Genomic DNA, 18,067 nt, shown 5'->3' with positions numbered 1-18,067 from the left:
ATTACAAGAGAAAGTCTTTCTCCAAATAAATGGTATGCTAATAACAATATCAAAAGAGTATGTTAAGAAAACTGAATTCAGATTTCTGACATAAAAAAAGGTCCCAAAATAATCTTCAAAAATCGTGGCAGTCTACTCAAAAATGTTACCAGCACTAACCAATGCATAATATGGACCAGGGCAATCTTTTCGAATGATCGAATATGTCACTAGCTACTCCAAGTCTTCACTAGCACTCTTTGTTTGTGAAAAGCGTATTAAAACTCAGCTGAAGACCACTTTCCAGTGATTAGCAAACAGTCTTAACCTTTCCTTACCAACCCCACGTGCTAACAAGGAGGTAGTGCCCACTTCTAGGGGCTCTTCAGCATAAGTAATTCAGTTCTTCCAAAAAGAGAACTGACCACTCTAAATGCATCACCCAGTAACGAAGAAAACATTGAAATTATAATAACCAAAATAATAGCACGTCCAATCACTATAATATGAGCCAAAGTTTGGTTCCCAACTACTCCAAAAAAGCATAGCAGCACTCAAAGTCAAAGTACATAATCACTACCAAAAAACTTTAACAACACTCAAAAAAGACACCACACCAAAACCAAGGAACCCACATCGGAATAATAGTTATAACCCGAAAATCACCCACAAAACCAAAATCATTATAAGTCTCAAAAGAAGTATGCTAGACAACTACGGTGAGTCTCTCACCAACATAACTAGCAAACAAGAAGAGGGGTTTTGTCGTCAACCAACATAAGAACTCCTTGAGCAAATTCCAACAATATTTCATTAAAATGTCAAATCAAGCATAACCAAATGAGAGCTACAATGAGAATATAAAGAATGTGGGAAGGAAAAACTAGGGCAATCTTTGTCAATTTTAATTCATTTCCCTCAAACCACTTTTAGTAGAGCTCTCAAAATATAATATTAAACTTTACCTTATTTCCATTCAATCTCGGCATCCACTTTGGAGGTGCAATAAAATGATCTTTCAAATATTAAAATAGCTCCATAAATTGGTATCCCCTTAAAGAAGTCTATCCTTCACTTTTAAAATAACTTTAAGTTGCCACTTTACTACTGATGATCAACAGGGTCTATCATGAACCCATTACCCTCCTTCAAGTCATAAAATAACTTTATAATAGATAAGTGAGAAAAATCAAATTTGTCTTCAAATACATTAACTTGCCATGGCCAAAACTAGAAAGTATTGCCAAGTGCTGAGAGAAAATGAGCCAAGACCACATGCTAAAAATAGCAAGAATCACCCAAACCTGAAAACTGAAGAAGCACATTGAAGTTGAGAGGGCAGTGAAGTTATGATCAGCCACCAAAAATAGAAGTTTCTAAATACAATTGCTAAAAATAGTTAGTCAATCAAAAATCCCAACAAACCAATCACTATCCAAACTAGTGTTATAGGACTCGGCGAGTTTGGCAAGGACTCGGCAAGTCCCGAGGCGAGCCAAGCAAAACGAGGCAAATTGCCTTTGGGCTTGGACTCAGCTGAGGCCTGGCCAAGTCTTGGCTGACTCACTGAAACCTGTCAACTTGACTCGATTGGCGGGCAATGTCTAGAAAAGACAAAAAAATAAAATTTCAATGTTTTTTTGTTGTTTTCTTGGGTATGTTAAGCATGAGTAAGACCTAAAAAAGTCATTCTATCACTTGCAAACACAAAGAATAGAGAAAGAATTGTTGAGCAAAGAGTATTGGGGTTTTGGGATCCGACAGTGACAATGGCAGTAGAGGAGGCTAGAGCACAAGGAAACCTAGTGCAATACCCTGAGCTCGAGAGTGATGGATTCGACTTTGATGATCATGATTATTGTGTATTTGTTGTCAATTGGCTAAATGATGCATGAAAAAAACTTAAAACCTTTAATCTTTGAATTTGATGGATCTTTTAATTTGCTGAGTCTAGCTACCGAGATAGACTCCAAGGCCAATTTTGGCCTGACTAAGTCTGAGCCGAGTCTGAGGCTAGTAACACTGGTCCAAACTAACACTTACTAGTCCTAGACAAGTCATCTAAAATCGCTCCAAAGTGTCATTCATTTCCATTGATCCGTCCAAACATGCTAGCGATATCAAAATACCCTTTGATCCTAATAACACCAACCCAAAAAGCCAAAACTAGTTCCACTATAAGAGAACCCAAAAATGAGGACATCAGAAGCTCAAAACTTGGTAAAAGATGGTAGCATCAGCGCCCCCATTATACAATGCTCCTTGTCATGTCCACCATAGAGAAGATGGCCACCAAATTTAGAATAGCTCTATAGGTCAAAACAACAATAAATTTTTGGGAACTTCAGATAATAGTTGTCAAGAAAGGTCATGCAACGCAAACATAGAAAGAAGCCCATATCAACAACGCATAGTTCAAAGATTTTTGGCATACCAGCTTGCCATACATAGCACAAAGATTTATGGCATACCCATCCACTATTTATTTAACATTGATGTCACATAATCTTCAATAGCTTTTACCTTCTTAAGAATGCAGAATATCTTTTTGAGCCAAAATTATGTTTGTTGCATCCATTGTTGGCATCACCTTTCCAATGACTCATTCAAGAGGCAAAAGGAATTCAACTAGGCATGAGATCTAAGCAAGTTGCTAATACTTATCTTGGAGAGGCGCATGGAAGAGAACAAAGTTCTACCAGTAGCGAACAGACAAGCCAAGCCTTTGTTCACTCATAAATGTGAAATTTGACAATATCATAGCCATCGGAAAGTATTTTCCAATGACAGTTTTTTGCAAAGCCTTTGTTCACTCATAAATGTGAAAATTGACAATATCATAGCCATTGGAAAGTATTTTCCGTGACAGTTCAAAGAAGTAATAGGATGCCTAGGGCTGACTCACCTTAGAGCATTTTTTATAACTTCTAGTGCAGATGTAAATAAAACTACGATAGTTTACAGCAAAATTGATTGTCAAACAGTTTTAAAAGGCGGCTCAAAATTGAGCAATGTCTTTTACATAAGTTAATGATTTGATATTCCCTACACAATGGACCTTGATACATTTTAAAAGGCACTAAGATTAAAAAGTGCAAAAAACTCGAGCAAAGGAGGTGGTAGTTACCTAATATTGAATCAGGAGGGTATCTTCACTTGTGCCTCTAAGCACTTCCGTGAATCCATTCCTTTCAGCATGTCCATGCTTTCTTGAGCATCACACTACATGGAAAATGTAGTCCTATGACATGCATCACAATTTCATTCTAGTAAACATAGAAGCACTGGCTAGAATGTTGAAGCAAATTGAAGTAAACCAGGGCTACTACAATGTTACAAATATGCCCTACATGGAGCCTTTCTATTTTAAAACAGCTTGCCTCTCTACCATAGCACCCTATCCAGGATAAAGCAATTGAGATTATATGAGGAAATGCAATACATTCAGCAAGAGGTGATGATATGCCTGGGAAACATAAACCATTTTTAATCCTTGAGTGCTCATCTTTTATCATGAAAAATCTTGCTTTCATCCAGTTTAACTCCAAATTGATTTTTGTTTTCTATTATGATTATTAATTTATTATGGATGAATTGATTGATTTGTAAGTAGAATAAAGACGATTTCTATGTAGAATAAAGATCAAATGAATTAGTAATTTGGATTTAGTTTGGTTATGTTGTTTTGTACAATTACTCTTCCATGCAACCAAAGGTTTAGAAGAAGACAGGCCTGCAATGCAAGGTAGTAGCTGCTGAGTTGTACAACAGAACCAATCTCTTGTGGAGGAAACCACCTCATTGTGCAACATAAACAGCTTATTGTGCAGGATAAACAATTTTGTCTATAATGACAGCTTTCCAAAAATGTGTTGTGCTCCAAACAAAGACACAAGGGGGTTATTGTTACTGTGCAACATTCCAAAATTGTTAGGATGGTTGTTTGGTAGCTCCCAATGAGAAAAACCGAGCGCTGAAGTTGGATAAAGGACGAATATATTTTAAAAAGTTGTGTTATTATCTAGAAGTTTTTTTGTCTCATAGTATAAGAGGCTTTCTGTTTTCAATTGAGGTTTGAACAAGATACCAATTCTACTACTTCAGACACAGTGACTACTTTTTTCCCATAAAACTTGCACCCGAAATCTTTAACTGTTGCTGATTATTATGTAATTAATTAACCAATTAAAAATTACTGTTGCGAGAGTAAGATTGTGTTCCCAATCTGATTGGGAAAGGATCAACAAGAGAGGGTTGGCGATCAGTTTAGATTTGCTTTCTACTCGTCTGTGTTTTGAAAAATCAATGACAATTTTGTTGTAATTATTGGCTAATCTCATTTGATTTTCTGTGTTATAGTTCAAACTTCAACCTTTCAATTATGATTTGAGGAAACTTTCTTTCCAATTCACAGGAAGTTGACTTCAGCCTTTTCTTGTAATCTATCAAAATATCCCAAATCATATTAGATCTGTATTCTCATATAGAAAGCTTCTCAGTAGAACTTGCACTCATAGACTTTTTGGACATCTTGTCAAAACCAAACATTCCTGGATTGAAACAATATTGAGTGTGCTGAACAGGAACAAACACCCTTTAACAGTGTAAACGCTATTATAATTTACACTGCCTACAAAATGCTAAAAGTTCTAAACCATGTCATGATAAACTTCGAGTGCCAGTATATCTTTATTTGAACAAAAGCTACACAACAGCTAATTTTGAAAAGTTAAAAATCAAATAAATAGGTAAGAACTACAAACATTGAATTTTAGAGAAACAAAAATATTTAAAAATTTCCATACCAACTGTTGTACCCAGCTGATACAAAAGTAATTGCCTTTCCCCAAGCACATTAATGAAATATAGAAAAGGATCAGGGGATAAAAGAAAGCACCTTATAAATATTGTATGAACTTTTTCCAATGTCATTTTCTGGTGCCTAGACATCAGCACAGGTATAATGAATTCCACTCAAAACCACAAACAGCATGTGACAAACGTGTGACAACAACTAATAGAAGAGAACCTCAGATAACAATAATAACTTACTTGTGGATCTTCAACACACAGAAGATGTGGTTGCTTCGAGTTACGGAATCTATAAAAATTTACACATGTTAATAACAATATCAAACTTCTAAGTGAAATTTACTGCTCTACTAAAGTGGATGATAAAAGAAATCTTCTAGCCAGTTACCCTCTTAGTCTCTTTGGGAAAAACCGGCCACCAGATCTACAAGATACCCCAACATCCCATGCATTCAGCTTATGCCCATAAAGATCAAAAAAGTTGATCTGGTAATTTCAGGAAACTTATCAGCCAGTTTATTTATATCAATACCTGAAAATGTATCTTATTCGAAGCATCACTATCAAATACCCACGCAAATAAATAATTGATGGATTCTAGTCATTTGCTAATTTTATCCACAATAAGAAAAATCAATGCACATAAGAAAAGATTTCACACTAATTTCAATTCGTACAGGAGCATGTTTCATCAAAACTAAAAACGTGTAGCATTGTAATGTCCCCCACTTAGCCAATTTGGAGGTATGTTGTCGTTAGCCCATTCTTGTATGGTCCCGAGGGCTAACCAGGACTTCAAAAGGGATCTTGAGGTTATTTGGCCTAGTCAAATTTAATTACAGGCCAAACGGAGTTCGTTTGTTGGGTTGTCAGGAAGACTTACTATTTTTAGTAAGCCAATAGGGGGATGCAGTGCCTTCAATTTTCAGTGACAGGATGAGATGCGTTTTGTTGGGCTCTTTCTAATGAGCTACTATATGTGGGATTTCGAGTTTATTTGGTATATTATTTTAATGTTTGAAGTTACAACAGTAAAGTGACTATTTAAATTAAATATTATAATGTTTCATAAAATCACTTTATAAAAATCAAGAGTCCCCCTTTTGAGTACATACATGGACTTTGTAAAAAGAAAAAAAAAAGTAATATTAAAAGTCATGTATTATCCCACATTGGCAAGACGGAAGCGTGGAGCAAGTGAGGAAGGGATTAAAAGGAAGAGGATAGCTCTCATTTATGCAGGCTTGGAAATATCAAAGAAATTGGAGAATTTTCTGGAGATTATATCTCAATAGTTTGAAGGACGAAATCCCTTCAAGCTGAAAATCTTGATGCCATTAAAAGATATGGTCTTGAGATTCAACATGGTAGCAGTCTGAAAAAAGCAGATACGAAAAAGCAACCTGAAAAAAGCGGAACCAAAAAAGCAGGCGGAAAAAGCAATCCGTAAAAGCAGTTCAAAAAGCGGAACCGAAAAAGCAGGCTGAAAAAGCGGGTACGAAAAAAGAAAGCCGAAAAAGCAGCTCGAAAAAAGCAAAGCAGAAGGGGCAGCATAGAAGGAAATTATTTCAGCCATCTACAACCAGGTTCTTTTGTTAGTATTGTTTTTAGGGTGTTATAAGCTTTCAGCTATAAGTGTGCATTATACCAGCATTATTATTTTGTAATCCATGTAAATGCCAAAGTCTTGGCCATATTTCATGAGCATTGTAATTTTCATTGCAATTAAGAAGATAATAGTTGATGGTGTCATTTAAGCAATTTAATATCATTATTTATCAGCTAGTTAGTTTGCATACCAACTGTTTGTAAAAATGCCAGTTGGCTGTAGGTGTTCATTTCTCATGCTTAGACCATATATATGCACTGAATATTGTCAAATTTAGTAGCACACTCATGTTAAGTCATTTGTGTAGTCCATTGTAGTCTTCTAGCACAAGATTTTTCATTGATGCAAATTGTAAAAAGGTCATTTGAAGCTAGCTGAAACACTATATCAGTCATACGTCCCTTGCATGTGAATTGTTTGATGAAATTCCTTGAGCTTTCATCAGCATTTTTGAGGGCAGATTTGAGGAGGGTTATTACAAGCATGTTTTGCCTTGGCAATGGTAAGTTCTTACATGGTATTCTACTCCACCAGCACACTAAAGTTGGACCTAAGGTTTACATGATATCAAGCAAAAAATTTAATTTAAAAATGAAAAAATGATATTCATGATGCAGTACTGGTTTTCCAAGGACAAAGGATTTGATTTATCCGACTATTTCAAGAGGCGAACTCCTCTAATAAGTTCCAATTTAGGAAAGCCTCTGCCAGCTCTGTGTAAGACTTTCTATGTTGTCCTACATCAGATTTATCAATCCACTACAATGTACTTGAACAAGGACAGGTGCTACAGTACACCAATGTACTACTTTAGCTTATCGACCACCATAAAACATGTTGCTCTAAATAACAAGAAGCAAGCAAACAGCCACCAATAGGAATACTTCAGCATCAAAAAAAGCTTGTGATGGCAACATATTAATAACCACCCACAAACTGATTCAAATGGCATCATAGATAAAATAAAGACCAGGATGGCTCAAACAACAAAAACAAAAAACAAGACAAGGAATTACAATTGCCACAGTAAAGCTGTAATAGACTTAGATCACTATACAAAAGACCAAACTACTCTGAAGGCTATGAGTCAACTACTCTGATTTTGATGCATTCATAGTCAACATTAGCTAATTTTGGGCCTTTTGAACCCAATGGTGAGCTCAAATTTGCACCAACAAACTCTAAATTTAACATGCAATACATAGCCGCAAAAACAAAACCCCCAAATTGCACCAAGTATCTTTCAAAAAGATTAACCAATGGCAATCCAAAATCTCTAATACCATGTAAGATTTGGCCATAAAGATAGACACCCAAGATCTAGAGGCCTCATGGAATCCACAATACAAGAGAGAAACAATGTAACACGAATAAATTGTCTTCTCACCAAGAATGCGATAAAATAGATTGAATCGACTGAGTTGATATTATAAAGGAGATCCCTTGGTTAAGTTGGCCAAAATCAGACATGCCAATGCATAAGATTATGTCAAGTGTCCTAATCTTATGACATGACACTTAAAGTGATAACTTATCACCCACCTAAGGTGGAAAAATGATAGTATGACACACCCACTAAAGGTGGAAAACACTCCAAAGGTGGAAAAGTAAAATTGTCACATGTCAACTAAAGGTGGATCTCCCTCCAATGTTGAAAGGAGATTGTACAGCACATCCATTAAATGGGGATCACCCTCTAATGGTGGAAAAAATATAGTGATAGATCCACCAAAACTGAAAGTTCCACTTAAGGTGAAAAGGGATAATGTGATAACACCATATAAATTTGGAACGATCCTATGTGATCCCTAAGTATAGTAACTTCTGTGTTTAGAATCTAGGATGTACCAGGTGCAACAATTAAACACACCAACAAGGACATGCGATCAAAGAAGCTTCCCCAAAGTACAGGAAAAAACACTCACACTTGAGGTTTACCACATTCCAAAAACTTAATCACACAATCAAGTGTAGGGACATGCCCCTCGAAAAGGAGAGTGAGTTTAATTCAATTAGGTACACATTTCCTCAATAAATGACCAGGTTTGTTCAAAACCAAAAGTGCAGCTACAGGTTAAGGCATTTGTGTGATAAAGAAGAAGTATAATTTGAAAGTTAAAGTTCCCTTTCAAGCTTAAGTGCATGCTTAAATACTAAAACAGTGAGGTTGAATTTTAAAGTGACTATTCACAAAAAAGGTGCACTTAGAGATGGGAGATCATCACAACATCAAAAACTTCGTAAGCATGCCTCAGCAGGGAGAACAAGTTTATTTAAGGGTCAGAAAAATTGATAGAAATGTTCACAACTGGTTTTAACAGAGATTTTTTGGTCACCATTGAGTAATAACTTTGTCAAGTTCCAATTAGATGCAGCAGCATCTTGCTATCTCTCCATTTATAGAAAAATTGATTTGTTAACTAGCCAACTTTTGAGTTCTCTGTAAGGCTAGTTGATATGTAAGGGGAGAGCTCCAAAATTCTTGGAATGCATGCATTCAACTATTCAGAGTTGTTGATGGAAATTCATTGAGATCGTTGTTTCGAGCCTCCTTGTAACAACCAATTTTTCTAATCCTTAGCTTTCTTATAGTTTAACAATCAAACAAGCTATCTGCATGTTCACATGCATGGGACTGATTCTCGTAAAATGCCTTAACTACCAAATGAAGATTTACTTCCTTTATTTAATTGTAATAACAATTAAATTATAGGAAAGAGAGAGATCATTAACAATTAAATTGTACCGAAGAGAGAGATCATTAACGAAAACATTTAACTATCACATCATATAACTGAAAGAAGTAAACGTAATTGCATATGTATGTATGTATGTATGTACGTATGTACTCTATAATGAGCTAGCTAGGGAAGTTTGATTCGACTTCTATATTTTAGTCCAGTCTCAACCAACGATTCGGGCAGATCTGATCTCTATAGATGGGGATGGGAGGTCTTCATAAATCATCCATCTATTATGTGTGTGTGTGTGTGTGCGCCTGTCTGTCTATCTGTCTGTGTGTGTGCCTGTCTGTCTATATGTCTGTGTGTGTGTGTCTGTCTATCTGTGTATGTATGTATGTATGTATGTATGTCTGTGTGTGTGTGCTTGTTTGTGTGTCTATCTCTATGTGTGTGTGTGTGTCTGTCTATGTGTCTGTGTCTGTGTGTGTGTCTGTCTGTGTGTATGCATGTATGCATGTATGGATGTATGCATGTATGTATGCATGTGTACATGTGTGCATGTATGCATGTGTACATGTGTGCATGTATGCATGTATGTATGTATGTAGCTGATCTTGAAATGAAACAAGAAAGGAAATGCAAATAACTGTTAAGACCAAATCATATCAAGCTAAGAATGTAGACCCATTTTGTCTTGCACAAGTCTTGGCATTGGTGGAGAGGAGGAGCATTGTCGGAGGATTAACCACCCAACCATGGACCAAGTATATCCCCCTCTCACTCTAAACTGAGAATGGCCCTACCCTACCCAGGATAAGGTGTAGGAGCACCATCTTGTCCTAACACTTGAGCATCTTGGTGTTAGAGTGTCAAATACACAGTCAACAAGACTGTGGAATCCCTCCTATCAACCTATCCATCCAACTAGTGGTTATATTGACCTCTAGTGATCACAACAACATCATTTGCCACTACACGTAACCTAACCAGGGATTTTACATGGACATTGTATGCCCGATTGCCCACCGCTTGACTTGACAAACAAGACATTACTCAAACTTCCCACCATGAGTTGACCAAGTGTATAGGTTCAAACTTTAATTTACTTTTCATTTATTTATTTTTATTATTGATATAATCCTCTAATTTGCAGGGCATCCCCACAATCCATAGTTCATGGATTACACCCTTCATCTCAGCAATGCCCGATTGTCCTTCATGATCATTTGCGTAATTATATATCCTTCATAGTGCGTACAGGTTGCTTATTGAGGAGTAAGTCCCAAGCCCTTTAAAGGGATTTTACATGTGAATGTGAGAGCAATTCATGGTTTTCAATAGAATTCAATGTTACACTACTAGGAAGTATGTCTCCTAGTCTCAAACACATGAATTTATATGTCTCTGTATGAGGGTGTATAGATTGCACAAATTCTCTTCTCTATTTTAGTAAGTAGAACTCATCTAATTTTTGCTAGGTTAAACTCAAAGAACCAAAAATCAAAATCGGATCGAAATTGGCAAGGCTTACTCGAATTGTGAATCGCCTATGAATTGCCGCTATGAATTGGCAAAGTGAAAAAACCCTTGAAATTTAAAGATTTTAACGATTTAAAACTTGTTTCATGCACCCTTTACTAAATATAACTAAAAAACACTATAACATCATCAAATAGAAGTTAACATACATAAACAAGAAACCTAATTGATAAATCCATCACATACGTAAAATGTAAATTGTAGCTTAAGTAAATAAAAATCATAGGATCATAATGAGTCATGACATAGATATATAGATTATAGAATTACAAATGTTATCAAATCATAAATGTGTGTAAGGCGAAGATCCATAATGATAATTATAAAACCAAATCAAAATGACATCAAATCATAATGTATGTAAGATAAAGATCCATGATGGAGAACCATGAACCACATGTCTATCTGTAAAGTCAAAGTGTAAACAAAATGAAAAAACAAGGCTCTAGCTCAAGCCTTGGGCTCATCATCATCCTCAAGATTAGATGCAACCTCAGGATCAAACTCAGCCTCTAAATGCCTTCTACAAAGGCATCTAAGATAGCTCCTAGAGGACCACTAAGCCATAGCCCCCGCATGTGAGATGGGTGCACAAACATCACTTGGGCCTGTATCTGTGGCATGCTCTGTGTGCACATGTGCGTCTGCTAATGCCTAAACATGCTCTAGCCTCCTCCTGCCATGGCCACAACCTCTACCTCTATATCTCCCTGGTCAACCCACTCATGGTGTTCCTCAGTGAAGATTGCTACATCTATGGCCTCAATGAGCCACTCTGACTCTGGATCAATCTCCTCTAGAATGATCAAAGAAGAGTCAATGGCCAAAATCTATTTGGTCCTAAGGTAGAGGTTGTAATGAACAAATACAAGATCATTCAACCTTTGCACAGACAACCTATTTCGCCTCTTCGAGTGGATATGCTCGAACATGGACCAACTGCGCTCACATCCAGAAGCACTGCTAGGCTGATTCAAAATACGGATGGCAATCTTCTAAAGATTTGGGGTTGATTGACCAAACATTTGCCACCAGCTAACTGAAATGAGGGAAAAGAAAAACAATTAGTCTCATTTACAAGCACAACTTTAAGACTAAATTACAAAATCAAAAACTAAAATGCATAAGTCGTAACAATTATGAATTAACTTTAAGAATATATTGTTTTTACCTAGATGTAATGATGCGTGAGCCTCTATGGCCATAATACTAGAGAAAAGCGGCCCCTCCTTATTATTGAATTTTGTTTACCATACAGGTAAAAAAATCAATGCATACAGACAATGAACATGAACAGCAGAATTATATTCGCATATGCCAGAACATACATTAGGCTTCATAATATTCGCAATAGTAGATGATTGATTCTTTACAATGATCCCAGACGGGATATAAATACTACCGCCGAACCTTCCCGAAGGAGTCCGTCGGCCACAACATTACATCCGCTGCAAACTATTACCCGTCGGCTACAACATACAAAACACCGTCAGACATCACCCCGTCGGCTACAGAAACACCGCCGGGACCATCCAATCGGCTGACTCCATCCCCCCAAAAAAGAAAAGTCGTCTCCGAACGACAATTACAAAATATCTTAAACAAATTAACAACAAAATACATCATCAGAATGATTACAACAAGAAAAATCTGCTTTTGTCACATCACTTCACTTCGTCCCGTGCCTGTAGCCTCTGCTATCACAATATTGTGCCTCCTCAATGAAGCTAGCCTTGATAGCCACCCGTGCTGCTTTCTCTGTTTTCAATTCCTCGGTACCCTTAGCCCAGTGTCGCTGCACTGTCTCCCACTGGATGATTAGCTCCTCCCGAGCTCTCTATGCATCCACCAAGACAGCCTCCCGGCCAACACCTACTTCGAGTGCCTCTGGTACACAGAAAGTCCATGCCTGCAGCAACTTCAACTCTTCTCAACTGGTCAGACTCCCACGACTGATATCCGCCACGACTGGGGGTCCAAGGGGCAAAGCCCCCGGCGGTTCAGTGACCACAGGTTCTTCTCATTCTTTTCACCTTCTAATTTCCAACATGCCACTCCTAGGTCGGTCCTCATGGAGAGACGTGAAGCATCCCATTATGTTTGTGTAGAGAGCGTATTCATCAACACAAAGCTTGACTTCGACAATGAGCTAGGTTCACAGAGTGGAAAATTTGACACAGGCAGAGGTGTTGTTGCGGCTGCTACAGTCATGCATCAGATCTTTGCAAAGGGTTTAGACGGAAAGACAAAAATGCAGGTTTCGATCTGAGGAGGAAGCTCAAGTAAAAAGTCCCGTATCAATTGCATAACATGATGACCCTCCTGTTGCTGATGATCCTTTGTCGTGGCCGATAGTTCATCATAAATTGCTGAATCCACCAAACGGTGGATGAGCGCAGAGGGAAATTGCAAGTTGAGCGGTTTGAAAACAACCCCATGGTTTGGTTCCGCGGACCAAACAGACAGCAGGGAAGTGAACCTCCCGTGGAGATATGCCCGCAGGCTATCTCGCGCGGGGAGTTACCCGTGGGCATGGCCGAGAATTGCCCGCGGGACTTTCTCGCGGAGAGTTGCCCGCCGCGGCCCACTTTGTTTTTTTTTTCCTTTTTTGTTTTAAATTTTTTTTTGAATTTATTTTTTTAAAATATACAAAGCACCTCAAATTTGCCTCTGGCCGTCGCCATTCGGCAACGATGAGGGAGACCCCTTCTGCAACAACAAGTCTTTCTGGCACCATATATTTTGAATTTGGATCCGTTGACTGCCGGAGGTACCTTCTGCCCGTCCAAAGTTGATAATCTGATCGCTCCATTGTCGCCGACCTTCCGAATCTGATATGGTCCAACCCATCTGGCCTTAAAATTTTCCACTTTGATTTCATTCCGACCGTTGTACGCCTTACGTCTGTTCTGTGCCACCTCCGTCGCCCACTGTGCTTGCGGTCGTCGCGCAACTGGATTATTTCCTTGCTGTCGGTGCCCTTCCACTAATTTTATGCTGCGGTGTAACCTTTTCTTTCCGCGCGGTCCATTCACCATGTACCAGACAGTGGGATCTTTCGTTTTCCTGTGTTCAGACTGTATGTTCTTTCCCTCAACTTCAGCCATGGCATTTTTTCCTTCTTTCGCTTCCCTGCATTCCTCCGAACATTCATTTCCCTGTGTTTTGTCACGTTCGTCGACCGTTAACATATTGCAACTCAAAAACAGTTCGTAGTCTTCTATCTGCCAGTGGAACAGGCCATTCACTGAGTCCAGGTCGTCGTCATTTGATCCTCCATCAAGTCTCAATACTCCTCCTTCGTCTGGTTCCATTCTCCTCTTTCCTTCGTCGTCACTTTCGCCGTCACTTTCTGAATCTGACGATGCTACCTCCTCGCCGACCATTTGCGTGTGCAGGTCAATTGTGAATCTTTTGCCTCCATGCTCCATTGATAGAGTATTTCGTTTCCAATCATGTTTTGCTTTTTCTTGCACCAACCAAGTCCATCCCAGAATAGCATCATATCCTTTTCTTTTCAATAGAATAACCACAAAATCCAATAAAAATAGTTGCGTACCAATAGTTACCGATTGCGCCCTCAAGGTTCCTAATGGTTTGATCCCGTGTTGGTCCGCCGTGAGCAACTGGAATGTAGGTGGCCACAGCGTCGGCTTTCCCAACTTCTTGCAGATATCCTCCGATAAGACATTCACGCCGGACCCTCCATCAACAATTGTCTCTGTCAAAACATTTCCCAAAATCCCCATCTCGACGACCGCCGGATGTCGTCCGGATGTGAGTGCCAGCAACATTGGGTCTGTTCTCATCACTTCCCTACTGTCCCTTCATGTGTCCTCCGTTGCTTTCGGAAACGGTGTATGATTCAGAATGGCCATCCGTAACTGGGGCATTGTGAGAAGGAGGTCACTTATCTTGACCGGTATCTTCGTTTGTAAAATTTGTCGTACAATGTTTTGTTCTGCAAAGTTCCTTGCCAAGGTGCCGGTGATGTCCTTCAACTGAGATGTCCCTGCCGACGATGCCTTTACAATTTTTGCCTGCGCTTCCCCCACTTTTCTCTTTTCCTCTGCTTGCCTCCGTGTAATTGCCAGAACCTCCTCTACATCCGTTGCAATAGTGATCAAGTTTACTCCAGACTTTGGACACTTGGAATCTTTGTGATCGCCGGGTCCGCACCATCTGCATAATAATTTCAGTGTGTTTGCCGCTATACAATCTCGCGCAAAATGACCCCACAAATTACATGCTCGGCATTGAACGATCGGCCGTCCATTTGCATCATACTGAGTTCGACTTCAGCTCCCATTATTATTGTTAGTATTTGTATTGTTGTTGTTTTGCCCTCTGCTATTATTCCTATATCCTCCGGATGTAGCACCGGTAGTATTCGTGTTTCCACTACTACCCGACGGGGAAGCCTCTTGTGTGAGAAACACCTGCGGAGATCCTCTTGTCTTCATGTTAAAGGGGCAGTCTTTTGTCGAATGGCCCATTATCTGACAAATGTCACAGAATTGGTTCTTCGGACACAATCCTTTAGTATGACCGTCGGTCTTACATTTCGTGCACCACAGTTCACTACCTTTTGGCTCCTTCTGCATATTTTTAAACTCCTTCATCATGCGCACCATATCCTTCTGTAGGGCATGAACCTTCTTGCTACTACCTTCGTCGTTGTTGCTACCATCTCCGGCAGACTCGTCATCATCGGAATCAGAGGAGCTAGTTTTCTTCTTCTTTGTCTTCTGCTCACTTTCAAGGTCTAGTGCTCTGTTATACACGTCCACATATGACGACGGTGGCACAATTTTCATTTTCCTCCGTAACTTCGAGCGTAGGCCGTCCACAAACCATCTTTTTTGCAATCCGTCTGCCGGCTTGCTTTCCATTTTGTTTATTAAGTCTTTTAATCTCCTGGTGTAGACGCGAACAGTTTTGTGCTTCCCTTGTTTGGTATTGAAAATCTCTGCTACGATTTCCTTATCATCCCACAAGATTTTAAATTCTGCCAAGAACTCCTTTTTAATGTTATCCTAGCTATTTAGCTTTTGTGGATCCGTATCCGAAAACCAATCAATCGCCACACCCCGTAGGGTTGCTGAAAATTGTCTCATCCAGTCGTCTTCATCAACTATGCCGTTTGCCCTCCAAATCGTTTCACATGTTTTGCAATGTCGAATGGGATCGGCCATACCATCGCCATTGAACTTCGGCAGTTTTTCTTTTGGTCCCGCCATCACAATTGGTTTCTGTAAACAGGCGTTGCTCGGTCCTACAACACTGGCGGTCTTCACTCCCACACCGGCGGTCTGCACTCCCACACCGGTGGACTGGTCTCCCACACCGGCGATCTACACTCCCACACCGGCAGACTGGTCTCCCACACCGAAGGTCTACACTTTCACATCGGCGATCTGCACTTCCACACCGACGGACTGCTCTCCCACACCGTTGGACTACTCTCCCACACTGGAGATCTCGACAGCTGCGAACCTTGGTGAAGAAGGAGGTCTTCTGAAGTTTCCCACGGAAGTCTATCCCAGACAAAGAGGTCACTCCACACTAGTGCTCCCTCGACACTGCGAGCCGTGCGAGTTGATGCTCTTCCGTCTAAATTTTCTTCCCTCGGCAAACACAAATTCAAGAACTCCTCGTGTGCTTCTTCCACCAATTCCACCCGCTGCTGAGTCTCCTCCAACAATTCTTCGGCGCTTCGATTTCCGTCAGCAATCTTCTGAAATCTCCGTCTGCGTTCGGCTTGCTGTGCCAGAATTAAATTCTCTTGCGCAGTACGGATTCCATCTTTTCCCTTGACCTTATTCCAATCCTTGTTAAGCTGATTTGGCATTAATCTTCATTCCTCCCACCTCTCAGATTCATAAGGCAACGGCGCCAAATGTTTACCGTACTGGTAAAGAAATCAACGCATACAGACAATGAACATGAACAGCAGAATTATATTCACATATGCCAAAACATACATTAAGCTTCATAATATTTGCAATAGTAGATGATTGATTCTTTACAATGATCCCAGACGGGATATAAATACTACCGCCGAACCTTCCCGAAGGAGTCCGTCGGCCACAACATTACATCCGCTACAAACTATTACCCATCGGCTACAACATACAAAACACCGCCGGACATCACCCCATTGGCTACAGAAACACCGTTGGGACTATCCAGTCGGCTAACAAATTTGTCTAGCTCAATGGTTGTAGTTGTGACACTACCATCAGGATTCAACCTTTGCATGACTGTGTATAGGAAGTTAGGAAGGAAACCATATGATGTATTAAGGTAATAGGCAGCTACATGGATGGGCACATGAAGTTGATTCATCCATCTCCTATCAATAATGTCCTAAATGGGGCCATACTTCTTTGGCACTCCTGCATACTGGGCTCTAATGGCCTCCTTGGCCCTATCCATGCCCTCGTATATGTAGCCTATAGAGGGCTTCTCCCCATCAGCAGTTTGTAGGAGAGATGCAAGGGGCTCACAGATCTGCATAAAATGTAAAAATAAAAATTGAGTCAAGACTCAAAGCTAAATTATAAAGCTAAATCATTAAATAATTAAAATTATGAAATAATAAATAACAACACTAAATGTTAAATTGTAAAATATTTACCTTGATTATTTCTTGAGTAGGTGCCCAAAAATCATCCTCATCAAAGAGAATATTCCCTACATCTATACCTACAGTGGTCTTAGCATAGAAAGAATAAACAAACTCCTCCCCAACAATCATGTGCCTCAGCTCTTCCCTTGATGTCATCAAGGACTTCAATGTGTTGAAATTCGAGGCAAACCTCCTGATGCCCAGACGAGCTAGCTCGCTATCTTTCGTGTATTTCCTCAGTGTGGTGAGGACAAATGCATGATTGTATATAAACTTGCATATACTTTTTGCCCTTTCGGCACATGATTTTACCCACTCAATCTTACCAATATCCTCCAACATGAGGACAAGGCAATGTGCGGCACAAGGAGTCCAAAATATAGTGGGGTGCCTCTCCATCAATAGTTTTCCTATAGCAATTTTAAAATTAATTAGAATTTTAGTATTTACACATGTTAAGAAAATTAGAATTAGGAAAGTTCAAACAGTGATAAGTTAAAATTTAAAACTTAAACTGTTAAACTTAAAAGTTTACCTGCAGCAACATAACTTGCTGTACTATCCATCACCACCTACATCACATGTTCTTCCTCCACCTCTGCTATGACTTCCTCAATAACCTCAGACAAGTATGTGGCATTTTTGACTTGAGAGGAAGCATCAATAGATTTGATGAATATGGTGGATCCTACAAAATTGAAATAGAGCGAAACATTTAATTATCATGATTATAATTCATGGACAATTAACAAAATAACAATCAAAAAATTGCCAATCAACAAATCAAAATTTAAATTAGGACGTAAGAAAGTA

General features: G+C 39.2%; 1 protein-coding gene across 6 annotated transcripts in view; it reads right to left on the bottom strand.

Annotated features, from left to right (window-relative positions):
- The window catches only part of LOC149557824 (uncharacterized), a 212,898-nt gene that overhangs the window by 46,749 nt on the left and 148,082 nt on the right, over positions 1-18,067 (bottom strand). For 5 of the 6 annotated variants that reach the window (XR_016364926.1, XM_089832311.1, XM_089832309.1 and 2 more), the window contains 3 exons: positions 5,180-5,277; positions 5,032-5,080; positions 4,877-4,921 (listed from right to left, as the gene is read on the bottom strand). The exons of the other annotated variant lie outside the window; for it this stretch is intronic. Coding sequence is in view for 4 of the 5 variants with exons in the window: in XM_089832311.1 (XP_089688437.1) it covers positions 4,877-4,921; positions 5,032-5,080; positions 5,180-5,277 (192 nt within the window). In the remaining variant the exon portion in view is untranslated. The remainder of the gene's footprint in view (positions 1-4,876; positions 4,922-5,031; positions 5,081-5,179; positions 5,278-18,067) is intronic. 6 annotated transcript variants of the gene reach the window in all.

Source organism: Cupressus sempervirens, chromosome 5 (genome assembly GCF_028749045.1).
Source record: "Cupressus sempervirens isolate cs-2001-9-10 chromosome 5, ASM2874904v1, whole genome shotgun sequence".
NCBI classification, from domain to species: domain Eukaryota; kingdom Viridiplantae; phylum Streptophyta; class Pinopsida; order Cupressales; family Cupressaceae; genus Cupressus; species Cupressus sempervirens.
This window is presented reverse-complemented; position numbering and strand designations above follow the sequence as displayed.